The 27,534-nt window shown below is 42.9% G+C and overlaps 1 protein-coding gene across 5 annotated transcripts in view; it reads left to right on the forward strand.

The window, feature by feature from the left end:
• Atp8b4 (ATPase phospholipid transporting 8B4 (putative)) overlaps window positions 1-27,534 on the forward strand; it is a 171,662-nt gene that overhangs the window by 15,886 nt on the left and 128,242 nt on the right. For all 5 annotated transcript variants that reach the window (XM_048459636.3, XM_087911238.1, XM_048459634.3 and 2 more), the window contains exons 4-6: window positions 15,517-15,630; window positions 18,808-18,906; window positions 19,866-19,927. In XM_048459636.3, coding sequence (XP_048315593.3) covers window positions 15,517-15,630; window positions 18,808-18,906; window positions 19,866-19,927 — 275 coding nt within the window. The remainder of the gene's footprint in view (window positions 1-15,516; window positions 15,631-18,807; window positions 18,907-19,865; window positions 19,928-27,534) is intronic.

Consider the following 27,534-nt stretch of genomic DNA (forward strand, 5'->3'; position numbering starts at 1 on the left):
AGGGATCCCTGATGGTAGAATTTTGGAGCCCTGTTATAATTTGGCTGTTTTGGGATGTATTTCTGCTAAGACTTAACCAATGAACAGATGCAAGAGGAAGAAAAGCAACTGATCCAGTGAAGAGAACCACAATTCGGTTTCCTTTACAGTCAGTGTCTGATGAAATATGCCCATAAATCATCATGTGGACTAAGTGGGGCACTTCAGTAACAATTTCTCAGCTAACGGAAAACCACTCTTTCCAACCGTCACCAAGTGGTTTTTATTACATTTCTGTAGTTTTATTTATCAGTCCAAACAATACGATTCTATGATTAGATTGCTAAAATCACAATAACCGTCATATCTTACCTTTTGTAAATCGAAGGTTAATCAAATTATTCATGTCCACTGTTATGAAACCAATGCTCAGATTTTTGTTGCATTTTTCATGTGATTATGTTTCCCCTGTTTTTGAAAGATAAAAGTTGTAAATATTTATGATAAAAATATTTTGAAATATGTTTAAATTATGGAGTGATTAAATCAAATTATTTAATATATACCTTGCTTAACATACTTACCGTTAGGTAGTGAAAACACTAAAAATATACTTTAAAAAGTTGCTATTGTTGTTTTTGTTCCTTGAGACAGTGTCTTATTCTATAGTCAAGCTGACTTGGAACTGTCTTTGTAGACCAGGCTGGCCTCAAACTCACAGCAATCCTTTTGCCTCAGCTTGCCAATAGTGAACTTATAGTGTCAGCCAACCCCCAACCTCCACCCCCAGTATAATCTATTTTCATAGACAAAATAAGCTACCTAGTAATTAAAGTTCAATTGTAATTCATTACAACTGGATTGGTTTGGTGATTTGTGTGTTATGTGTCTTCATGTGACAGGACTGTTACATGACATAGTAGCTGAAAGTGTATGTGGAGAGGGGAGCATCTTAAGAATGTTCTGTTTGATTAGTGGGAGTTCTTTGAGGATATAAGTTTGTACAGCAGATGATTGACATGTCTGGACAATTAAATCACAGTTCTGTGGGTGGAGTCTAGGAATTAATTGCCAATCAGGGTTAGGGATCACTGGTCTAGGACTTAGAAGATAGATTAGTGGGTAAGGTGCTTCTCTCTCTCTCTCTCTCTCTCTCTCTCTCTCTCTCACACACACACACACACACACACACACACACACACACACACACAAAGAATGGAGTTCAACACTAGACTAGTCAAACTGGCAATCTCTGGGCTCAAATCAGAGACCTTGACTCAATATGTAATTTGGAGAGCAATGGAGGAAGACATCCAATGTCAACCTCCAGCCTCTACATCATAGACATACTTGTATGCATGTGTTTTCGCACACATGCACCCACACACATATGAACAGGTATACATGTATGCATGCTTACCATACATATATGAATAAACAGGAACCACTGATACATTGATCAAAGTTAGGATTAACAATATTGGGCACAGCACTGTTTAAAACAGCCATGCGCTTCTCACCAGTAGAAACCTCTTTACGGATTGTTCTTGGCCCATTAATCAGTTCATCTTGTTCATCTTGTTTACTTACAGTTTTTCATTTCTATCATTTACTGACTATGTTAACATCCTGGCATTTGTATAATTAGATTGTACAATTACTGTTATTATTTTTTGTCATAGTATGAAGAAAAGTTTTTAGAAAATAAATGTTAAGGTGGTTGCACAGGTTTATAATCCCAGCCACTCAGGAGGGTGAGACAGAAGGTCCCAAGTCAAGGCTGGTGACATAGCTCAGAGGCCCAGCGCTTACAATGGTCACCACTCTAGGTGAGAAGAGTTTTTGAAAAAGCAGAGCTGACCTCAGAGACCTCTAGGTTTTACCTCTTCATCTGTACTGTCTAATGTCAGTGTCACTGGTGACCCTTCGTGGGGGTGACACAGGGCCTAAGCTACTGAGCCTACAAAATGCCTCTAGGGTCTATTCTCATATACACAGCAACCTCTGTGGATTCTTCCTCTTGAGAAGCAATATATGTGCATGTGAATGTTCATATGTGTGCGTGTGTGTAAAGTTGGGCCAAGGACAGAGAAGCAGAATACAACAGAGAAGATGATATGAAGGAAGGAAGATGGGGTGGGAAGGTTCAGTAATGGCAGCTGATAGCCCCTTGTTTGTTCATTCATTCAGGAGGCAGTGGCATGGATTTAGTTGGTTTTGTCCTAAAGCAATTTCGTGCATTGGTTGCTAGTCCTTGCTCTGGAGCCTAGCCTGTGGACTTGCTCCTATGGAAGCTTCCCTCCTGAAGATGGGATCAGTGTCTTACAGTATTTGATTACTGCCAGTCCACACAGTCTCCAGGACCGCTGCTGGTCTGCCCAGCACACATCCCTGGTTCCTACTGCATCTCTCACCGAATCTCTCTGTTAGCTCCTGCAGAAGATTATGGCTGTTTTCACGCATGGCCTTAGGGAGTCTCATTGTCTGTCCTGAAACAAGGTTAGGGCAGTGTTCATTTAACTCAGACCATCCCATCTTGCTTCAACATTTGGTGGAAATTCATTAAACCTTTGGTGCTTGTCGTGATCACAAAATATTGGAGAATGACATTTTATTTACAAATCATTATTATTTTAATGATACCAAGATACTTTGAAGTCTTCTGACCCCCACCCATCACCAACTTAGAGACTTGTCTGTTCTTATTGCTGACCCAGTCCTCTGTCCTTCCCTCTCAGCATCTTGTTCCCAGACAAAATCCAGGCAACAAAGATGCAGAGGTAGGAACTGTGAATTCGTGTGGATTTGGACTTATTGCCCGGTCCTGCCTGCGAAGGGGTTGTAGACGGGAAAGATTGGGACTGATGCAGGAGACCTGGGGTAGAACCACAGAGTAGCAGGGACTTCCTTCTGGTCCCAATTGCAATCTTTGAGGGTACCGCTTGAGGCTGCATTATTTATGTAGATGCCTGATGTAAGAAGAGTCCAAGGAAGGATTATTACTCTGGAAAATTCTTTATGTGCACCCTTCTGTGTTAACCGAACTCTTCCTCTGTGCCTTTGTTATTGTCGTAAACTCCGAGATCTTGAACTTTGGCCCAGTTTCCAGACTGCACAGTGGTGTGAGCGTGATCTGTTTAGTTCTAACAAAGAAAGAACTTTATGGATTTGTGCTTTAACACCTCCCTGTAGTTAAGAAAAGGAATCTGACCCACTAGCTCCAACACCAGCTCAGAGGGATGCCCACTTTGCTCTAGAGGGCCCTGAAGCCCTGAAGTACAGTCTTGCTTTGTGTTCTCCATTGTCTTGAACCTTCCTTACCCCTTTATAACTTAGCAGGAATGTTAAGTCCCTTTTCAAATGTCACAATGTTTAGAACTGTCTAAAATGTCCTAAGTGTCTAAACATCCTGGACAAACAAACAAGCAAAAAAAGTAGTGTGATTAAATTAACCTCAGAGGAGAGTTTAATTTGTTCCCCTGGTAATTCTTCAAAATAGATACGTCATTATTTGTAGGACACTGCTAGTTCTAGAATGGTTTTTCAGAAGCGGAACCAGTAAACTAAGGCTCGAGAGCAGAGAGGAGAAGATGGCTCTGACGGATGCCTGGCAGATTTGCTTCGGAAGAGACCTAAGCCCTGGGCTCTTCTTGGCCCTGCTACTGAGGTCAGTCGGGAGGTGAACTCCGAGAGCAGCTTGGTGACACACTCCGATTCAGGCTGAAAGTGACTGCTCAGGCTGATTGAATTAATGTGAACCTTTCATGTACCTCAAGGATCAGAGGATCCTTTCCCAAGAGGGAAGCTGGGCTTTCCATATTTCCGATTCACCTGCACAAACACAGCGTTTTAATACAGGACGTTACCTTTGGCAACAGTCTGCAGTCGGCCCTCAGCCTCCAGTTTCCTCACTTATAAGCCGGTGTGGAGACGTTCGTGGCTCTTGGAGGTTCTGAGGACTGTGGGCTGTGCTTCCATGTGCAAGCTGACAACACTTGCTGGCTGCGGAGGAACTATCACCCCGGGAGCCGCACACGCACACTCTCCCATCCCGGCCGGGCGTGCGCATTTCCTTTATCATAACCCTGATTGTTCATGCATCCTCAAAGTGAACACAGTCCCTGCTTGTGAAAAAAATGAAACTGTGAGTATACCCACACACATACGTATAGTGTTTTCACTATAGATACAGTATGTGTGCATGCACACACATATACACACACAAGCATACATGTGTGTTTCACATACTCATACATATATGAACATATGTGTACACACGTATAAATACTTGCATATAGATATCGCCTTTACCATAGTCATAAATTTATAGTGAGCGTAAACATACAAGTATAATAAAGAAAATCTGCATTAAATATACCTCAACACTGTTTTTCTTAAAATACACCTAAAGGTGTTTTGTTTTTAGCTAACACAAGGGTTTCTTTTGGTACCTCTAGGGGGGATGGGCACCCCTGGCATCAGGGGCTCTGCAGACTCATCAGGGGAGTCTTTCAAAAACACATATGTTTTTATTAAGTCTTTGAGAATTTCATACAATGTTGATCATATTCACCCCCTCCCCAACTCCTAGCTCCTTCCAGATCTGTCCCTACCTCCCCACCCATCCCAACTTCATGTCCTCTTTCTTTCCCCAGCAGGGTTATCCTGAGGTTACCTTAACTAGGGATGTCATACAAGAAGGCTTCCTAAGGGGAATCTCGGTGCTTCTTCTCTGTCACTTAGTGTTTGTCACTTCCTTAAACACTGTCACCAGTGGACATCCTTGTTTTCTATTTATTCCTGCCTTTCTGCCCACCCAGCTAAAATGCAGACTTCCTCTATGTGTGTATGGACTTCCATCTGTCTATATTTGCAGTCCTGGCTCAATGAGATGATGCCCGGCACATAGGAAGTCCTTTGCCAACAAGAGCTGAATGAATGAGTGACCGTTAGGGGTAGCATGGCTTCTTCTCCTTCTTGCTACAGAAATATATTTTGCACATGGCTGGGATCCTGGCTGAGGAGACTGCTGAGCTGTTGCTGGTAGCCACCACCTATAGCCACCTCTCCATACACCTCTTCTGCAGTGTTCCCTCGTCTGTATTTCTCCCAATTCAGAACCCAAGGAAACACACCAGGCAACATTTACTAATATGGAAGAGCCTGGTATCAGAGAGGCAGGTGCCAGAGATGACTGTGCTGCCCATGTGCCCCCCTACATTTTTTGGGGGAAGCTTTGCATAAATGTGGGTGTTTCACACATTTCCTTGAGTGGTGCAAATGCCTTCCGGCCACTTCCTCTTTTACGCAAGCAGTCTGTGGGCATGGTTTCTCTTTGGTTTTAAATAGATCATTTAGAGGTGCCCTTTCCCTTAGCGGGATTTTTGGTCTTCCTGGAATCTAGACTGTATTGTAGTAACATTACACACGAGCATTCCTGTAGCAAGGAAAGGTAGACATTCAGACAGTTGTCATGGCATAAGAGTGTCTCATCAGATGAGGAAGACGGCTTTGATAATGTGGAAACCATGGAGCTCTTGCAAAAGTTCCTGGGGTTTGATCTGTGGGATTCACAGAAGCAGGAAGTGTCCCCAGACAGCTCTAAGATCATGGAGGTTTACTCTCTATGATACAGTGTGGTAGGCAAGAGGAGAGAAAAAGTCACGCTATTACATGGACATTGAATGTGTTATCAGTGCTTGTGCCTGGTGTTTGATTGGGAATAAAAAAAGAAAAAGCTTCAAACTAACTTAGGCAAAGACAGATGTCAACAGAGCATATAGTTAAAAAGTAAGTCAGAGTTTGTGGAACCTAAAAAAGGCCTGTCCTAATTTACCTCTCTTTTTAGATTTTATTCATCTATCTATTTTTTCTGTGAGGTCTCAATACAAGGCATCAAGCTCAGAATGTAGCCCAGACTGACCCAGATCTTTCCACCTTCCTACTTCCATTCCCCGAGTGCTGAGGATGTAGCGTGTGCTGCCACACTCACTGCCGAGGATATAGCACCACAGCCACACTCACAGCCAGCTTTGCTTTGTTACCGCACACACCCTAGCCTTCTGTCTTAGGTGTTTACTTTATTCTTAGGAGGTTCAGGATCCCAAGAGTAATGTCCCTAGGGCTCCCTCCTTCCAGGTTAGAATGCAGTAGGTTAGAGAAAGTCTCTTCAGAGTCCAGATTTGACATATTTTATGCGCCATTTTCTCATCGCAGGAATGTGATTGGAAAGATAGGCTGTGTGGTTGGTCTATGTGAATCTGAGCATGACCCTGGAGTTGTAGATGGGAGTTGAACCCACTGCGATGGAGGACGGTTAGCAGAGGTGGTTGAGAATACAGTCAAACACACCTGCTGTTTACAGGATTGGATTTGGAACACAGAAAGCAGATATGTGTGTATGTAAACAACATTGTACAATATTATATAATATATATAATATATATTATACCAAACTTACATATACAAATATATACAGTTATATTATAGCTGAGACATCGCAGTTTAGTTTTTATTTCTGGCTGAGGCAGCTCTTCTGTTGCCTGTCAGTCATGTGCTGTGGGCGTTAGGGCTGAAGTCTTATGGAGGGTGTGGCCCTCCAGGGATTCCTCTTTCCCTTTGGTACTGTATTGGAAGTGTCTGAGATTGTCCTGGCCCAACACGACCAGTGAACAGGAGCAGACTCGGGTTAAATGAGTAGCAGGACCAGAAATAAACTCCCGGGGGTGAAGTCACACAGAGTGGAGTGGTTTGTTGTTGTGACAGAGTTTGGCCTGTCTAGTACATTGCAGTCACAAATCCCCTGGGGATTAGTTCAGAATTTGCTCATGAAATCCAGTATTTGTGTAAATCTTTTGACTTCGCAAGATAATTTTAATGTGAGACCTCATCTCCATGATATACCAGTGTGAGAAATAGTTCCAGAGGAACCCTGAGGAATGTCCCCAAATGCTCTGGTGTGAACTTAACAGTGCTTGCCCTTTTATATTGGCTTTGTGTGTGTTCAGCAATGCAGTTACACAGCATGTGAGAATCTCAGTGTCAAAACAAACCCTTCCAGTTTCCTGGCATTTTATGTGGTGGCCTGTCTCTGAAGAACGTTCCACTTAGGCTTTCTGCCTCTCCTAGAGCCGTCAGTACTGAACATGTGGAGGCGTTTGGCCACCGCTGCTGCTGGTTGGGAAGCTGAAAGGAAGGTCTAGTTATCTACACTTTGGTCTTCGTTGGTACTTGTCAGGGGCCAGTGGAACTGCTCTCAAAGGGAATTGCAAGGGAACACAAGGAAACTGTAACTGCCCCCCAAACCGACAACAACCAGGACTGTAACTAAGGCACGGACAAGGAGGAACGAGGTAGACAGAAGGTAGCAGAAGGCTGGGGATGAAGAGTGGAGGCAAATGAAGGCTGTGGAGCGAGGGGCAACTGCTTGTACTGGGCTGTAGTGTCAGCACAGTGGTGACAGCGAGGGCTCCAGGTGCAGAGTCCCTATCTGGCATTACCACCCAGAAGCTATGGAACCTTGTATAGATTACTCTCTCTGAATGCTGGCTTTTCGCCCCATAGGATGGGAATAATAGTACCCATTTCACAAAAATGTCCTGAGAATAGAGCAAGGTACAAAATGGCAAGTTCTTAGAACAGTATTCACAGTAAGAGCTTGGTAAACATCAGTCACCACCTCAAACACCATAGTTTATTGCCATTCTCACTACCGTCGACTGGGTCCAGCCTCCCACCCTCTTAGTTGGATATCTCAAAGTCCTCCACAAGAACTCCTTTCAGAGGTATTTTTGCACCACCTTCAGTTCCTTCTCCATCCAGTGATTTTTCTAAACATCTTGTCATTAACGCCTCCTGCTGTCCTCTTTTCTAGTTGTCCGTCTTTTAAACTGTGGCTATCCTAGTCGGCAGCTGCAGCTCCACCGCTAGCAGCAGCGGCTAGGCCTCAAGAGCCGCAGCCTAAGGAAATTCTGTTCCCTCAGGCACCGGCTCTTTCAAAACTACTAAGAGAGCTTATCTAAATCTGTCCTGCTAAAGAACTCAAGATTCAAGGGTTGAGGTGGAGTCCTGCTTCCCAGAGAGGCTGAATAGCAAGCAGCTCACCTAGCGGCCTCCTCATATCTCCCAGGAAGTTCTTTTGCTTTTCTTGCCCCTCCTTATAAACCCTTCTCCACCTGGCTCCTCCCTACTACTTCCTGTCAGCTAGTTGCTGACTCAGTCTCTGGACTACAGGTGAATTTTATTTAATCAAACACATCTTTGCATCATTAAACATATGCTCCAGATTCTACAACAATCTCCACTTAAAACCTTTCAGTAATTTATCCTTTGTTCTCCTGATGTCACCTTCCAAGTGGAAGGCTCCCTATTGGTGCACTGTCCAACTCCTTACTCACTCTGCCAAGCGAGAAGTGGAGTCATTTACCTAAGCTTGGAAGGATAACTGGCTTCAGTACCCTGCCCCATCTCCACCTCCCCTAGAGAGCAAGCATCCTATAGAGATATAATTTCTGCTCATCCATGAGTAGGTTCTGCCCTACTGTATGGAAGTCCTAGCATGGCTCAGCTTCACCTATGATGGTGTGTTTCATCATTAAGGCTAATTAACTAGCTGACTAATACAGCAGACTTTCTTTTGTACCACCAACCAACTCCTAAATAATGACACGGAGACTTATAACTCTCCTTGAATAATGAATGCTCTGCCTTAGCTTAGACTTGCTTCTTGCGAGCTCTTATAACTTAACCTGTTTCTCTTCCTCTATTTTTGCCTCAGGGAATTTTACCTTTCTTTTTTTCCTGTATGTCCTACTTTCATTGCTTTCTCCATGTCTGCCTGGCTGGCTGGTCTCTGGGAGGTCTCCCTGTCTTCTCCTTCATTCTCCTGAGCCGAGATTCCTTCTCCTACATATTGTCTCTGCCTACCAGTCCTGCCTGTCTCTTGATTGCCTAGCTATTGGCTGTTCATCTTTTTTTTAGACCAATCAGGTGCCCTAGGCAGGTAAAGCAACACATCTTTACATCATTAAACCAATGTAACACATCTTTGCATAGGTAAAGTAATATTCTACAGTAGACCAATGAGCTAAAGTCATGGCTTCTAGCTTTGCTTTTTACTAACATCAAAGATGTCACATTGATTCCCCAGGTAGCCCTCTCCTCCTTCTTTGGTTCTAGTGGTCTACAGTAGAAAAGTCTCATAAGAGGACAGTGGGGAAGGCTTTCAGGGCTGGGTCAGGAAGTGAGCTGCTCCAGAATTTGTGCCCCAGTAGGCTGGCTCAACAATATGACTAAATAGTAATATGTCTGATTGAAAGTCTTCTGAATATCGTTTTGGTTAGGACAATAGGAATGAAAGCATGTTTCCCTTTTGACTGAAAACCAAAAATAAAGAAGATGTATTTATAGCGGTGAAGGGTGGCTTCGTTCCTTGCCCCTGTCTAAGCTGTGCAGGTTTCACCATCTGTGATCATGTCGCAGCGGTATCCATGGAGCAATATAACCATTACTGTATGTACAGCTGAACACAGAGGAGAACATGACCACAGGCTCTGTTTGGCATCATTACCGTATCCCGTAGAACTGGCTCTTCACTTGTACAAAATCCAGGCTTGTAGGAGAGATTCCTTAAAACTTTTGCTATGCTTTTGACTGTCCTTTCAGCAACATGCAAACTTAACCTCTGCATTAGCAACTTAGACGAAAAATACAAAACAATTATGTTTGAGACTTTTCTTTCTTGCAGTGCTGGGGATTGATCCTGGGGTCTCACACATACTAGGAGAGCATTTTGCCACTGAGATACATCCCCAGTCCTGGGAAAACAGTTTTGATTAATTAATTCTTTCTCCTTGGCTTTCCTCTTCCTTATTGTTTTATCCAAATCCCCTGTTCGGGAAAACATCATGACTGACAATTGCAAGGCCTCCCTTCTCAGCCTGACACATTGCAAGCCAGTCACTTCATTGTACAGTGCTCAGTTTCAGCAGATGGGGTAAACTGGCATCTTTTCTAAGCCCTCTAAACCCTCACCCCTGTGGCATGGAGCTGGCACATTAATTGCTGATTAAGTTCGATGATTATGTTTTCTTGAGAGATGGTGCCTGTGATTACCTGGAGTTGAAACAAATCACACCAACACCCCTGCCACCACCCCCACCCCGGAAATCGTATCCTGACTGGTGAGATGCTTAGTAGATAAGGGCGCTTGCTGTCAAATTTGGCAGTCTGAGTTTGATCCTTAGGATCCACATGGTGGAAGGAGAGAATAGACTCCTGTAAGTTGTTCTCTGACCACACACACACACACACACACACACACACACACACACACACGTAATAAAAATTAAAACAAATTATTTTAATTTTAAAAATTTAACTAAAATATAATTATGTCATTTCTCCTTCTTCACCATCCAACCTCTTCCATATCCTGCCATCCCACTTCCTTTTAAATAAATGACCTCTTTAATTAGTATTTAATATTCTTTAATTAGTATTGTTACATATGTAATGGTTTAAGTAAAATGCTGCAGGTCTCTGAGTGGCGGCAGTGGGCAGTGGGCAGGAGGTCCACACAGGTCCCTGAGTGGTGGCAGGCAGTGGGCAGGAGGTCCCAAGACAGCCACAAAGGCAGCCGGGTCCCAGGCAGGAAGTCGCATGGTGGGTGATAGACCTAGATGGATAGGCACCCATGCAGAGTGAAGTTGGGTATTTATTTAGTGGGTTATGTCCCTTATCTTTTAAAGGGACAGGACAGACCATTACATTATGTATATTTAATAACTATGTCTAGTATTTCATATATACATATATATATTTATATATTTAAGGGCTGACTACTTGGGATTGAACAATCATTCAGGTCACTTATCTTTGAGGAAGACTAATTCTTCTTCTCCTGGCAATTTTTAATTGCCTTTGGTCTTCACCTAGGGCTGGGGCCCTGTGTGATTTCCATCATGCACATTGTCATTGTTCAGCTCTTGTTTAAGCTGCCACACAGTTGAGATCTCGTGGGTGTAGCTTCCCTGTGGTATCTAGAAGACACAATCTTGTCACATACTTCTTGTTCCTCTGTTGTTCCTCTGGTTCTCACAAGGCTTCCACCATGTTTTCTTGTTGCTTCCCAAGCCTACGGTGCAGGAATTGTGTGCATTTTCCTGCACACATAATTCCCAGTTATGTTTTTCTCTAATGGTCTCCATCTGCTATGATCTCCATCTGAAATTACCCGGCGCGAGTGAGAAATAAACACGGAACATGCAACAAACCCGCTTAGGAGTTTATTAGAGGGAGCGTGTACAGGCCTGGGGAAGTCTGTGCAGAGAGAGAGTGCAAGCTTGAAGATGGCGCATCCAGCTTTTAAAGGCTGCCTAGCACATGTGCACAGACAGATGATGTGGCTACGTTATACACAGATGACGGAGCTCACACATGTGTGCAAGGGCTCACACAGCTGCGTCATATGTAGATGATGCAACCTTGCTGCATGTGGGTCACACGGGGTCCTTTAAGCTTCCTGGGGCCATTAGGCACTTCTGCCTGAGGCATGTCTGCACATGTGTGGCCATGGAACCAGGAAGTGTCAGCCATGTTGTTTGGCTGAATCATTACACCATCTACTCTTTGATGAGGAGTGAGAGCTACACTCATTTGTAGCTGTAAGGATGACTGTTTAGAATGCAGCTAGACACTGTACTGGTTTAGGAAAGTGGCAGCAGTATGTTCTCCTCCGAGATCTCTGATCTCACAAGCCAGGCATGGTTGTCTAGGTTTACAGTACCAGGCATAGTTTCCCTCCTGTGAACCTTAAGTCCAATTAAACAGCTCTTGGTTATCAACAAGACATCAAGCCACGATTGCACTTTCAGAGAGATCTTGCCATACTGACCATTATTGTGGTTCATAGGCATAATAGCTTACGTAGCACTATTGAGTGTTCCCCCACCCCAGCAGTTTGCAAAGCATCTTCCAGTTCCATGAAAGCTAGTCTACGGGGAGGAGGCTTGCTGGTGAGGTCAAACTTGTGTGCTCAGATCCAGAAAAGGAAGTGTTGCATATTCTCTCTCACCTGCATCTCCTGGCTCCAAATCTTTAGATGTGAGTATAAGCTACAGTAACCACAGAAATGTGGAAAGCAAAGAAAACGTGGGAGGAAGGGGGGCAGCACTAGAGAGGAGACCAGCAGAATAGTGGTTATGTGAAGGGAAAACAGGGAGGCTTTAACTGGGGAGTGGGGGGACCTTTGTCCTTGCTGTATTGATTCTGGACTTTATCATGTCTTATTATTTCAATCTTGTTATGCTATCTTTGTGGGCAAGATGGAGTTAAACTACATGGGAGTGTAGATAAATGGACTCACAAATGCTTAAATAAAAACATATTTTCAAAGATTCATACAGAGATGAATAAAGCATATTCAATACAGTATATATAGAGTATGTATGTAAGTATATACATGTGTGTTACCCATGTTTGGTCAGTTATTTTTGAAGCAGGGACTCTTGCTGTACTGTAACTTGACAAGTAGGCTTAGGTCAGCTGTCCAGTGAGCCCCATGCACCTGCCTGTCTCTGCCTCCCCAATGCTGAGATTACAAGCGACACCTTCCCCCTACCCCCATTTTTGGACCTGGCTTCTGGGGATCAAGTCAGACCCTTGTGTGTCAAGGCAAACACTTTACTAATTGAGTTTCTCCCCAGCCCCCTGTATTTCACATAACGACCGAACGAAGAGCTGTATCAATCTCTAGAAAGGTCATTGGTTACATCCCTGGCCTTATTGTTTCAGTGATAATTTCTTTTCCTGTGGACTTGTCCTTTTTAATGCATTTGTCTTTAGCTTTATAAGAATCCATAAAACACATGCATTTGAAACTTCCTGACGGCACAAAGCTGTAAGGCATATTTAATGCTCTTGGTAATGCACACGAGTGAAAGTAATGGTTTAGGGGCACATGAAAGACTTTTCATATTGATATTAAAGGTAAATGCTTAGGGAAGAAAACTGATTTAATAGAAGTTTTTTATAGTTTCTTTCCCATTTCCGTGATTACTGTGGGTTATACCCACATCTAAAGATTTTGAGTCAGGAAATGGAGACAAGTGAGACTATGGAACACTTACCTTTAATAGTATCTCCTAATCACCCTTCGGTCATTTTAGGTGATTAAAACTCAATATGGAAACACAGTGAGATGCAGTTTCCACCACGCTGATGGAATGCCAGGGCAGGTTCGAAACACCCAACAACAAGGCCCTGCTATTGGCCTTGTTTGTATTTTGTATTTGGATGTAGGCACTGCCTCTTAGCACAGATGTGGAGAAGTTGGGGTGGATTCTGAAAAGGAGGGCCAGGAAGGGAGAGCTACAAAAGGTCCTCGAGAAGCAGCATTCAAATAATGTAGTGCGGTCACCAGGAAAGGCCTCAGACTTGGAGTTCGCGACCCAAGGGTCGAGCCTTGGCATTGAGGAAGAGATTAAAGTGAAGACAAAGATTGTTTCCAGTAATTCCATTACTAAGGACAAGCTACCTTGCAAGGATCCAAGAAGATCTCCAGAGGTAGAAATTCCTTGTCCTACCCACCTCACCCTGCTATCTGTGGTGGGCGAGAGAGCTACTCCCTGTCCCTTTACCAACTGCAGCACTCAAGGAAGCAGGCCCTGCTCCTTGCCTGGGCAGCACAGTAGAGCCGATCCTGTTGATAGGGGCACAGGTGAGCTGGTCCTGAGAAAGTGAGTGTAGGAGATCTGGCTCCATCCCTCATCTGCCCTATGGTGGTGTGGGCGAGGAAGAGATGCCCCCCTCACCACCTGTGACAGCTGGGAGAGCTGGCCCTGAGGTCCTAAGAGTGAGAGAGCTATCCCTGACCTTCACCAGTTGCAGTGTTGGGGACCAGCCTTGACAAAAATGCCTCTTGCCAGGGTAGAGGTATGGGAATTTAGAAATAGCGTAAAGAATACGAAGATGTGAATGAAAGTAATAAAACGGAGAAACATATAGGATAGTATCGGGAGGGAATTCCGGTGAGTACTGAAATTCTCCCATAGTTAATCTCCAATTGCTTAAAATACCCCTGGCCCACAAAGGTAGGAGTAAGACAAAAGACTGCATTACCTTGACATGAGCAGACCAGTTGAAGGTCGTGGGATACATCCATAATTAAGCATTCTGTAGCTAGAACAATACAAGTCCTGCTCACACCCTAGACCGAAACCTTCTGTAGGCAAACCACTCCCTGGGTGGAATCCAAAGTTATTTCCTTAAGGGAACTGGAACTTAGTTGGACTTAGTTTGAAGTAGAAACATATCTACTTCTCTATTCTTGAAATTCAAGAACTGGCTATTAGTCACACTTGTTGACAATAACCTTGAGTGAGCAGAACTCTCTGACCTAAATCTAGGTGGAACCTTTGTTTGGGGTAGAAACACAAATGACCGGGAAGGACTAGAGGTAAGTTCCAACTCTTTGACCTTTGGTCAAGGTGGAAATAGGCTCACATTTTTGGGCCTCCACACTGCAACACTCAGGAGAGTGGCCCCTGCACCTCACCTGGGCAACACAGTGGAGCTGGCCCTGGTGGTGTAGGTGTGGGAGGGCTGGCCCCTAGGGCATGAAAGCAAGAGAACCAGGCTTGCCCTTTGCTTATTGTTGTACAGGGTGAACTAGTAGGGACAATGCTGGAAAGATCCCCGTGGTGGTGAGGATAGGGGAGAGCGGGCGGTTTGATCAACTCTGCTACTCTCTAGGCCCAGAAACAGGGCATCCACCCCATCTATCGTCTGCTGGAGCATGTGAATGGGTAGGTCCTGCAGATGCAAAGCTGTAGGAGCTCCACAACACAGGGCAACAAGAGGAGTCCCAGTGAGGGCCCAGTATCAATGTAGTAGAAGCCAGAGGCCTCGAACCAGACCAATGACTCTTTGCAAGAAACACTCGCAAGTAAAGATATTTGGACTCACTGTGTCACACTGCAGCATCCACGACAAGATTTTCCTTTCTTTTTCTTAAAATTTATTTTATTTTATTTTGGGAGGCAGGTTGCAAGGGCAAAGGGTTGTTACAAAGGAATGGGGAGATGAATTGGATGGAGATGCATGATGTAAAAGGTACAAAGAATAAATTACAAAAAAATTAAAAAATCCCTTGTCAGTTCCCCAAAGGGTGATAGATCAGATTGATCATCATTCAAATGCCCTCAGTCTGTGCACCCCAGTGCGAGCTCAGGGATACTCAAGACAGCGGTACTCCTGCAATATCTACCTAAGGGTACATAAGAAGAGAAAAATCTCAGAATCCAGTTTGTGTATGATAACCCATGACTACATGGGTTCGATACTGGGTCATTTTGCCTAGAATTAGGGCAGTGTTATCTCGGCAGATGTGATGGTCTTGGCTGCGTGGAGCTAAGGACTTCCTAGATAATTAACTGCCCTGGCTTGTGTGGCATAGCTTGCAGTGCCAGGCTTGTGTGTGGAAGAGTCATCTCGGGCAGTGCCTTGGTCCCAACTAACACGACACTATCTCTTTTTCAGGACAATCGCATCCATACGTCTAAGTACAATGTTCTCACATTCTTGCCAATTAATTTATTTGAACAGTTCCAAAGAGTGGCAAATGCCTATTTCCTTTTTCTCCTGATACTACAGGTAATCTTTACGTTGTATTTCTCCATTATCTATCTGTTGAAAGTACTTGTATAACTCTAAAACATAAGTCAGTTTACTCAGTAAGCATTCATGACTGCGTAGGACCTCTTTTATTAGAGTTTTAATGTTATTACTGTTTTTTTTGTCTTAAACATAGAGAGGGCTAAGAATAGATAAAACAAAAATGGTACCTTTATATGGTGCCTTTATCTTAGCTTAAATACCTAGGTAATTTTAATATGTATCTTTATTTGAATCATATAAGAGTTTCAAGTTTACTTGAACCATATAGAAGTCTAACAATTGCTACTCATGGCCTTCTTCCTTCCCCTGCCAATTCTCCTACACTGACAGAGCGGGGGCTCCTAAGACTACAATGGTTGTGGAACTTGGCAAACTTTTCTCTAGTCCAAGAACAACAGCATATTGTGTTCATTCATTAAGTAAATGATGCCTAATATATGTTATTTCACTGTAGGATGACTTTTTATAGCTTTGAGTCGTTAATTAGTCCATAATAACCTCCCCCTATTTTACTAAAATCGGGCTTAAAGGAAATGTCAACTCTTATTGGCATTTAGGGAAGAAAAAAGGCATATATCAAGAAGGATTTATACACACATCAGCTTTTGTTTTGGATGAGTTAATAAATCAGGTTGATAGACCCAGAAGAGGGTGTGCTATTTATGAGAGCTGTGAGGCTGACTTGGCTGTGAGATGACCAGTGTTGAGTAATAAACTCTGCGTGTTAATCTTTTGATGGTAAGTGCTAGAGATCTCTTTTAGCCTCAGCAGACGATGAATATATGCCAAGCTTATTTCTTTTCATGTGTGTCTGGATTCAAAGACAGTAGCCACTGCAGTAGGTCATGGCTTCTCTTTCTGTTTCCTTCCATATTGTCAGGTCTCACCTAGCTGGTATTCCTGCCAGCTTCCCAATTTACCCTCCAAGCTGTCTAGCTCCTGTGAAGGAAGAAAGGGGAGACACACACACACACACACACACACACACACACACACACAGAGAGAGAGAGAGAGAGAGAGAGAGAGAGAGAGAGAGAGAGACAGAGAGACAGAGAGAGACAGAGACAGAGAGAGAGGAGATGTGAAAATATTCACTTTTCTGTTGGTATTAGTTCTGACTACATCACTGGTGCTCAAAAATTTGGTACAGTTATTATCTTGAGCATGAGTCAAAACCTGAATCACTGAATCAGAATGGAGTCAGCTCACTAAAGGGAAAAGAACTGAAATCAGAGGACTGGAAAGCTCCCGAAGCAGAAAAGATATAGTTAAGAATAAGTGAATACCGACTGTGCAAAAACCACAACAAAGCAACACACAAAAACAAAACCCAAACCCAACCCAAACCAGACCAGACCAGATAAAACCAACCAACCAAAAGAACCCGATGAATGAACAAACTGCTATTCATGAAAGGAAATGTAGACCCCACAGTGTCACTGAATTGCTTTTGGAGTCTTGATGTGACCGTTCATACCATTCTAGAATTTTGAATTTATTTCTCTAATGACATTCTTGCTTACAGTCTCAGGCCTTTGTCCACACAATTTTATATCGGGACATTTGAGATGGCTTGGTTTAATATTACCTATTGGTGAATGTCTGGGAGCCATGGAGGCGAGGTGATGGGTAAAGTCTCAGATTAATAAGAGCAGAGAATGGTGGGATTTTCTGCTACCCACCAGTGTTTCTGCTGCATCTTCAGGGACCTTTTGGTTTTGTTTTCTAATTGTGTCTCTTAAAGTTGTTCTTTTTTGAATTAGCACAAGATAATATACTATATCTATGCAGTATGGTGGGAGAATTCAGACCATGTGCCCAATGTGCCATCAAGTCAGGGAAGCAGCTTTCTACATCCCCAGGCATTGGCCAGTTCTTTGTGTTGGGAAGCCTTGAGTGCCTATCTTTTTTAAACAAACAAACAAACAAATAAATAAATACTTATTTATTTATTTTGTTGCATTGGTGTTTTGCCTGCACGTATGCTTGTTTAAGGGTGTTAGAGCCTCCAGAACCAGAGTTACAGATGGTTATGAGCTGCCATGTGGGTGCTGGGAATTGAACCTAGGTCCTCTGGAAGAGCCGCCAATGCTTGTAACCACTGAGCCACCTCCCCAGCCCCTTAAACTCCTATCTTCTGGTTGCTTATTTGTCTTTCAGTCACCTAGTGTGCTGTAGGACACTGGAGCTTGTGTCTATTACTTAGCCATAAGGGATTTTTTTGAAGTTTAAAAATTGCACAGAATCTGTTATATAAAATTGATTTAGTTTTAAGTTATTTATGGCACCTATTTATAGTCTTTACTGGACCCTATCCTGTCTGACAGCCCTGGAGGAGACCCCAAGCGAATGTGATTTGATTTGAAAAATCAAAAAACGCTTGTCTAAGAGGATCACATGCTTGTTACCACATTTGTCATAGGTGGTAGTGCTAGAGAGACAGGCACAATGGGATAGTGTGGGGGTCAAAGAGCTCTGGGTGCATATTTTAGCAGTGTGTGTTTATGCTAGAGTTTTCAATGCCTTAGATGCTCGAGCTGTAGAATTGGGTTAGGAAAATAAGGACATGATAACAGCTCTGTTTCTTCTGACACTGGGTCACCATTCACAATGCATTCTGGTGTGCCCAGTAGGGGGACTGTTAATTCTGTGGATCTGTAGCCCATGACTTTGTACAAAACGTTTTAGTTTTTTCAGTTCTCAGTTTTCAGAGCATTCAATTATTAAGATGGAAACACCTGGCTAACCTTTGCAAGGGTGAGAATCAAAGGCTCTCTGGCAAGTGTTATTAAGAGGAGATGGTAACTTATTAAAAACTGAGAAGAGAAGCCGAGGGATCGGCGATGTGCAACAGACTAGCGAAAGATGTGTCTGTGAAGAAGCTCAAGGAGCTGGCTTCTCACTTTGCTTCAAATTTTTTATTTTTTTTTTAAATTTTTTGTCAGATAATCTGATAATTGGCAGAAAGGTATTTCTCTGTCTGTTTTGCAGTTGAATGTATGTAATTGAATTGTTTTATCGAGTTTACTTTTGTACAAATAGCTGAACATACGCCAATTTATTTCTGTAAATGTTATATAATACGTTGACAGAGGTCGGGAGATGTATTTCCCAATTTGAAACGTCTTAAACGTCTGGAAATGTTCCTTTCAGCTCATTCCAGAAATCTCTTCCCTGACCTGGTTCACCACCATCGTACCTCTGGTCCTGGTGATCTCCATGACAGCTGTCAAGGATGCTACCGACGACTATGTGGGTATTCGCTCCTGAGGAAGCTTGATGTCTCAGTGTCAAACAGGAAGTGGGAACCCAGCCAGCGCTGCTGAGGGGTAGTCAAGCATGAGGCAGAGGGGAAGATTTATAATTACCAAGTTGACTTATGGGATGTTTTCCCACAGTTGTTGCATGTAGAAATTTAAAAGAATCCACAATTGGGTATGAGCCGCTTAAAACTGCCCCCACACATATGGATAGCGTACTTGTCTTAATGTGCTGTTTCTGTCTCCTGATAAAGTGCCTAGCATATTTCAATGTACACAGTGAAACTATAACATCTGAGGTTGAAAAAGAGGTCTAGTATTAATGTAAAGTGGTGCATGTGTGTACACGTGTATGTACAAACACACACACTTCATTTTGAAATACCAAAGGAAAATCTCTCACTCCTGTTAAACTTTATGAAATCCAGGCTTCAAGTCCCTGAAAGCACTCCTGTTCATCTGGGGGTGTGCACTAGTACGCTGAGATGACTTTGTGCACATGTGAGAGAAATAGGAATTGGTTCTGGGTTGAAGTTCTCAAAACCTGTGTATGGTTGTCTCTGGAGTATGAGGTAAATAGCATTGGTGCCTTCTTAGAAGCAACTAGAGATGTGTAAGGATTAAGACTGTGGGTCTAGCACACAGCATGTGCATATGAGTGCACATGCTCACTCATGCAGACACACACACAGACACACACACAGACACACACACACACATACACACACACGCTCAGGATTTCCATGGTGATGCATATGCCAGGATGAGATGTAGGGAGATGAGTGCTGATTAGCTGCCCATAGACTCTGCTCAGAGCAAGTGCAAGCTGTGCTCACATTAGACGGAGAGCCACCTTGTCCGAACAGATGGACTGAGAATGCACTCAGTGTTGCTGTTAGGATCGACAAAGTGTGACTGAAGATGTTCTTGCCTAAATTCTGATTTTTCCAGTTTCGTCACCGGAGTGATAATCAAGTGAACAACCGGCAGTCGGAAGTGCTCATCAACAGCAAGTAAGAAACTTGTTCTGTGGACTTTTAGTAAGAGCTCTGGGCGCTCCCAAACAGGTCTCAGTGACTGGTGGCTTTCTAGTTTAATAGTGCGTATTTATGTCCTTCTATAATTTATTAGAAATTAATTCTTTGGGAATTTATTTTATGGAACACAAACATATCTTTGATATTGTAGTACCAAGTAAATAGAGCTGACAGGATTTTATACTCCTCCCAAAGAGGAATTTAGGACACATTATCTACAGTAGCATGAATTTTCCTTGTATTTAGTTTCATGTACTAATAATTAATTCATGTAATAAATGCCATCTGTAGAAACAGTGTTGACATCAGTAGTTATTTCAAACACGAATATATACCCAAACAACAGTGAAAACTCTAGAAAATTGAGAGAGAAATATTTTTATTTATTTATTTATTAAAGCAGTCTTGTCTCATTTTACATACCAATCCCAGTTCCCACTCTCTTCCCTCTCCCCACTCCCATACCTCCACCCACTCCTCAGAAAGGGTAAGGCTTCCTGTGGGGAGTTAACAAAGTTTGGCACATCACTTTGAGACAGGACCAATGTCATCCCCATTATATCTAGGCTGAGCAAGGTATCCCTCCAAAGAAAATGGACTCCAAAAAGCTAGTTCAAGCACTAGGAATAAATCCTGGTCCCATTGCCAGTGGCCCCACTGACTCCCTAAGCCACACAACTGTCATCCACATTCAGAGGGCCTAGTTTGGTCCTATGCAGGTTTCCCCACTGTCAGTCCAGAGGCAGTGAGCTCCCACTAGCTCAGGTCAGCTGTTTCTGTGGGTATCCCCATCATGGTCTTGACCCCTTTGCTCACATTATTGCTCCTTCCTCTCTGGAGCTCAGCTCACTGCTTCGCTGTGGATCTCTGCATCCGTTTCTATCAGTGCTGGATGAAGGTTCCATAAAGACAATTAAGGTCGTCATCAATCTGATTACAGGGGAAGGGCAGTTCAGACACCTTTTCCACCATTGCCTGGGATCTTAGCTGCGGTCATCCTTGTGGGTGCCTGAGAGTTTCCCTGGGCCAGGTTTCTTGCTAGCCCCATAATGGCTAAAGAGGGAAATCTTTAAGTTCCCTTCCGATGTTTCTTTTTGTTTTACTTATTTTTGTATGGACTTCTTTTCATATCTTTTAAATTCCACTTTTCCTATATTTTATTTATTTATTTGTTTATTTTTGAGACAGGGTTTCTCTGTGTATCTCTGACTGTCCTGGAACTCATTTTGTAGACCAGGCTGGCCTTGAACTCACAGAGATCCTCCTGCCTCTGCCTCCTGAGTGCTAGGAATTGCTATAACGTCAGTTATAGGTTTGTCATGTGTAGCCCATTTTATCCTGAACTGTCTTCTGCTTGCTCCTGGTTTCAACAGAATTTGTTTCTTTTTTCCCCCCTTATTTGTTTATTTTTGAGACAGGTTTTCTCTGTGTAACTCTGGCTGACCTGTACTTCCCTCTTCAGACCAGGCTGTCCTTGCACCCACAAAGATCTGCCTGCTTCTGCCTCCCAAGTGCAGGAATTAAATGTGGTATATTGTGTTTATTGATGTGCTGTATTGGACCTATCTTGTATTCTTGGGGTGAAATCATCTTGCTTATGGAAAACAATCTTCTTAATGTGACTTTGAGTTCAGTTGGAAAGCATGTTGTTGAAGATCGTGTCTATCAGGGAGATTGGTTTATGGTTTTCTTTCTTTGTCTGGTTTTGGCATCAGAGGTATAATGGCATCCTAGGCTGAATTTGGTAGTGTTCCCTCTCTGAGTTATAATGGCGTTCTAGGGCGAGTTTGGTATTTTCCCTCACAAATGACAGTATCAAAGGATGAGTCTGGTAGTGTTCCCTCACTGAGCTATAATGACATCATAGGATGAGTCTGGTAGTGTTCCCTCACTGAGCTATAATGACATCATGGGATGAGTCTGGTAGTGTTCCCTACTGAGCTATAATGACATCATAGGATGAGTTTGGTAGTGTTCCTTTCCTATTCTATATAAAAGTTTGAGAAGTGTTAGTATTAAATCTTCCTTAAAAGATTTGTAGAATTCAGCAGTAAAACCATCCACCCCATCTATGGTAACATGTTGGGGGCCCAATTTTGTGCAAGTCTTGTGCAGATGAAGACAGCTCATGAGTGCAATGGTTGTGTCACCTCCAGAAGACACCTTTTTGCTGCACATCACTGCTATCCACTGTCTGACATTCTTTCTTTCCTCCTCTTTTATACTGCTTCCTCATAGGCTCTTACACTTTCTGATTGAGGACCTGCAGCAACAACAAACTCTGACATCATGGATTTAGCATGTCTGCTGATGATACACATTGAGTATGTCTCTGTGTGTCTTCTAAATGAAAGACTGGGACTCTTGATCCCATTGGAAAATTGGTACACCCTCCACTGAGTTACATCATCTTACTTTGATTGTAATGGAGACTTTCAGTTCATACAAGGGAGAGACAGTCTGAGTACTTTTACCTCCAACTACCTAGATTGCTCGTATATGATTACAACATTGGGATCACATGTGATCACATTATGGTCATACCATTACGATCACATGTGACCACATTATGGTCATATCCTTGTGATCATATAGGTTTACATTATGGTCGTACCATTGTGATCACATACGATCACATTATAGTCATACTATTGTGATTACATATGTTTACATTATGTTCATACCATTCTAATTACATATGATCACATTATGGTCATACCATTGTGATCACATAACCTGTATAAAGAGCTTGCAGATTTGTAAGGAAAACTTGAGAAGAATCATTTTATTTTACAAAAACAATGTCAATGAGACATATTTTCATGAACTTAACAATGAATTCAAAAGTAAAATCATGGGAAGAGTTTGAAGTGCTGTTTGAATGCAGTGAAAATACAGAAAAAAATTATCTTGACCTCTTATTGCTAATTCACAAAAAAGTATTTCAAATTAAGTTTCACCTTCAAAAAATTAACTGCATTTTAAAAAAGTATTTTCTTGGTCATTTCTTGGGCAGTTTCTGTTTTTCAGCTTTGAGGACAGAAGGAGCTGCTTGTCAAAGGGCTGGCTCCTGTGTGCAAGCCACAAAGTTGTTAGAGTTATTATAACAGTTTTCCATCACATCCAATGACTATGTTGCATAGATGGAATTTTTAAGGGTTGAATTTCCAAAGGGCAACTGTTTCCGCAGATGAGGACATCTTGATATAACAGGGAGCCGTCACCCATTCAAAGCTCTGCACACGGAGTCTTCAGTAGCAGCCCTATTTTCTTCTCAGGTTTATATAGCACAGAGAACTAAGTTACAGCCCCTCAAAGAGCCACTCACACAATAGCCTCAGAGAGGGCGGAGGAGTTGACCCCAGCTTTTGTAGAGAAGGCTCATATCACATACCCCTCAGCAAACAGTATGAATTCCAGCTTTCCCCCCCTTAGAAATGTCTTCTGCTCTTTCACTCTTCTCCCCTTTCCGCACTGGGGTTCAGTGTGGCTGGCCCATTGTCTTTTCTCAGCATCTGGGGCTCATGTGTGACCCCACTTTGTCACTAAGTATGACTTGAGTCATTCTTGGCTCCAACTGGATCCCATTGCTGCACCCTTATTATGGGCGACGATGGGAGTTAAACAAGCAGCAGATCCTGTGTAAGCTTTGAAATTTGGCTCATTTTCTTCTTTACAAAAAGTGATAGATTGAGGTTCAGAATTCCCTTTGAAAACCCAAATTCCAAAGACTTTAGGGATGTAAGAATATTAACTTTAGAAATATACTTTTGTTCAGTCTGAACTCAAGGCTCTCTACAGCAAAGCAATATGCTGATAGTATTAGATTGACTAGTTCCCCCCACCAGCGTTTCTTCACTAAAACTTTCTATTATTGGATCATTCTGCCTTCAGTTCCCTGAGATACTCTTAATGGGTTCATTTTCTCTATGAATTTTAACTTAACATATGGCCAGTCTACTACAGATAGAAACTGTAGAAAATGAAGAGTATAAATAAAATATAGACGTTTTCTTGATCTTGCTTACCAGACTCATGTGATTCATATTTCATGCATCTGTTGCACTTTTCTGTTTCCTTTGTCTTTGCTGTTTCTGTTCTTCTCCACTGTGCAATGTTCTTTTCGGGTACAATTGCGATTATACTATATTCTACTGTCCTTGTAGCCTATCTGCCTCCCACCATCAGAACCATGGGTGTGGCCTTATTTGAAATAAAATAGTTTTTTTTTTTGTGGTGTAATTAAGTTGTTGAGATAAGGTGATGCTGTCTCAGGGTATGTCTTAGACTCAATCACAAGTGTCTTGGGATAGAGAAAGGAGCACAATGTACACATGAAGGCAGGTATTCAAGCTACCTAGCCCCACAGAAAAGAACTCAGGGGCCATCAGAAGCTATCAGGGAAAGCAGATCTCCCCCCCCTCCATCCTCTTGAGGGATTCTGTGTTTGCTGACACCTTGCTTTTGGATTTCAAATTTCTGGCACAGAGAGAATAACATTCTTCTCTTTTAGGCCACATATTCAGGGTGATTTGTTACTACAGCCCAGAGAAAGCCTATAGCAGGCTAGTGACTCCTACATTAGATCTAAACACAGGAGAAGCTCAGAAATGTCCTGGCTGAGAAAATGACTGGCAGGTGCAACTGACCAGTTATTAAAATAAGGAAACCCGGGGAGAGCTGTGGATGGGGGAACCGACTGTTGCTGGAGGAGTGAACGGACTCTAAGCAATGGAGGAAAAATGGTACGGCATGGCAGACAGCTCAATCTACCTCTAGGCTTGGCTCTAGTCACTGGCATGGAGGGCAGAGACGGCCTATGGTGCCCTTACTACCGACCTTGCCCCCCTAGCAAGGCTTCCTAAACTGTAGGGTTGACAGTTTGTATTCACCCCTGGCCCCATCTGGTGTCCTTGTCCCTTCAAGGCGTGTGTGTTCAGGTTGGCTTCCCCTTCACACTACTAAATTTAAGGCTTCATTTCAAATCAAATGCTCTTCTGGCCGGCTGCCTGAGGAGTCACGTGTGCAGCATTGAGGCAGGCAGGGGGATGAGGCCCTTGCTTCTGGAGAGGGGGCATGGAAACCATATGAACTGTAAATAATTTAAAATATAAAAAAAATGTTGTTTTCTGCCAAAAGGAAAGAACCGTTTCCCCCCACCCCCTTTCTAGACTTAGTTATTAAGTGTCTGTTGGAAATTACTGGCCCTGGTTGCGGTCTGTTCACTGTCTCTATCAGCGTCAGTGGAGGGGTGTCGGCTCTGCAAACACTGGCTCAGTAGCACGGTCTGGAATCTGGGAGCCAGGACTTAAATTGCTAGGTGCCTGATTTCAGAGGGAAATTTGTTTTCTTCCACATAACCCTTCCTGCTGAAATTTTAACAAACAAGTAGTATAATATGTATTTAAGCATATAGGAACAAGACAAATCAAAAATTGGGAAAGGAATATGTCCCCTCCTCCATATGCTGCGGGCACCAGGGTCTATGTTACTTTTTGTCTGGATGGAGAACTTAGCAAGCATCTGATTTTCTTGGTTGGCCTTTCTGCTTTTACACTCGACCCTTCGTTACAGAAGGGAATTTCGAAAGACTTGTTTTTCCTTGGGCTTTATTTCATGTGGCTAAGGGATCACCTGCCTGCAGCCAGCCTGGCAGGGATGCCCTTTCTTCCTGTGTTGGGAACTAACTGCTGCTTCTTCATTTTCTTTCTTCATCCTCTTTCTTTGTACTTGAAGTGTATCCCTTCTTGCATCCAGTATTGCTGAGTTCATTTCCAGGACGTTTATGACAATTTCTCCTCATATCTGAACGAATGGATGCAGCTTTCCAACAGCATCATCATGACTTTGAGCATTAGCTTTTAAAAGTCTGGGTCAATCTGTTAAGTGTGGAGATCGGTCTTGCACACCTGATTTCTAGTTTTCCAACATATTTATCTGCTTTTTTTTATTTCTTTTTTTTTGTGAGTTGCCTATTTATACTCATTATTTAACATTGGCCTGCACTTCTTTGTGTTCTGTGAGGGAATATATTTTAAATATCGTCTTCTAAAACATTCCTCCTGTAGGAAACAATATGGTATTCTAGGATGTTACCTAAAGGTTTCTGTTGGCTTGAGAGGCGCTTCTCCAAGCTGGATTGGGCATTGCTGAATCATCCACATTCCTCCCTATTTTCTTCTCGCAAAATAACGCAGATCAAATACATTCCTATTTTCGAGCCTTCCCACCCCTTTCTAGCACCCCCCTCCAGCCACACTAGAACACTGGTCTTCTCAGAACTCCAATGCATTCTTTCCTTCTAGCTCTTCCCATCAACTTCTGCGCTGCCATGGCAACCATGAATGCTCCCGCAGTGCACAGCACTTCAGTCTAGAACTCAGTCCTTTTCAGCACTCTTCCTCATCAGCCTCTTAAGAACTGATTGATACCGCAACCCCTTGCTTAGTCCAAGACTGGCTGATAGTAAGGTGCTCCTTATATGTGGAATTCAGGAGCACACACTCACTTTTTCAACTAGCAGGGTGCACTCAAAGCACAGATTATTCTGGAGAAACTGGAGACAGAAGAATGAAGGACATGCTCTATTAGAGATGCAGCTTGACTCTTTGCACATGTGAAATGTAAATCTGAAGTCTGTTGTTTATAAAAAAAATGAACAAGGTTGTTCTTCTCCAACCTGATGTGTTTTATGTTGTAGCCATCCACAGCGTCCCTCGCTTCTTGCTTTTCTCTGTGTTATCTCTCTTACACCGTCTTAGGTCTCACCAGTAAGAACAGTCATATGGAAGTGTTTCTTACATTTATTCCAGAGCTAACTGTGTAAATAAGTACATACGTGTGAGTGACTATACATGCATTGTTACTCCACTCAGCAAATATCTTCCAATCTCACAGCATGGCAGGTGCACTCCTTCATGTCAAACATACAGAAACAAGTAGCCAGACAGCCTTAGCCTGCTTCCCAATGAGAAAACCAGTCATATAAATAAACAACGTGATTTCAGGTTCCCCATATCTGAGTGAATGACTTCGCCCCAATGCACATGTGGTCAGCACCAACTGGACTCAAGGGGTTAGTTATTGGGGTTGGATGCCCTGGGTAGTGGCTGGGGGCAGGGAGTTAGTGGGGGTGGATATGATGGCCTCTTGACAGAAGTAAGATTTTGTTTCAGAGGGAGATAGTTCTGGCAAGATCATGGGTAAAAGCCCAAGATTGGAAATGAGCTGGGTAGTAATAAGGTCCCCATCAATGTTGGGGTGCTGAATAAAGGAGAGTTCTCTGAGGGGCTAACAAAGGCCAGCTACTATTTTTATGTTTTAGACAGGGTCTCGTTCTATAGCCTAGGCTGTTCTTGAACTCACTGTGCAGCTTAGGATAGACTCAAACTTGTGGTTAGCCTCGTGTTTCAGAATTCCAAGTGGTGGGATTACAGGTATGAGCAACCATGCTCAGTCAAGATACATTTCTTATTGGTAATTGTGAAGAATGCTGACTTCGGTTTTAGGTTACATGTCATGAGAGGCTATGGAAGCTTTTGACAGGAAAACTGTAGGGATAACACGGAAATTTCTCTGGCTGC

Source organism: Myodes glareolus, chromosome 10 (assembly GCF_982192425.1).
Source record: "Myodes glareolus chromosome 10, mMyoGla1.1, whole genome shotgun sequence".
NCBI lineage: Eukaryota > Metazoa > Chordata > Mammalia > Rodentia > Cricetidae > Myodes > Myodes glareolus.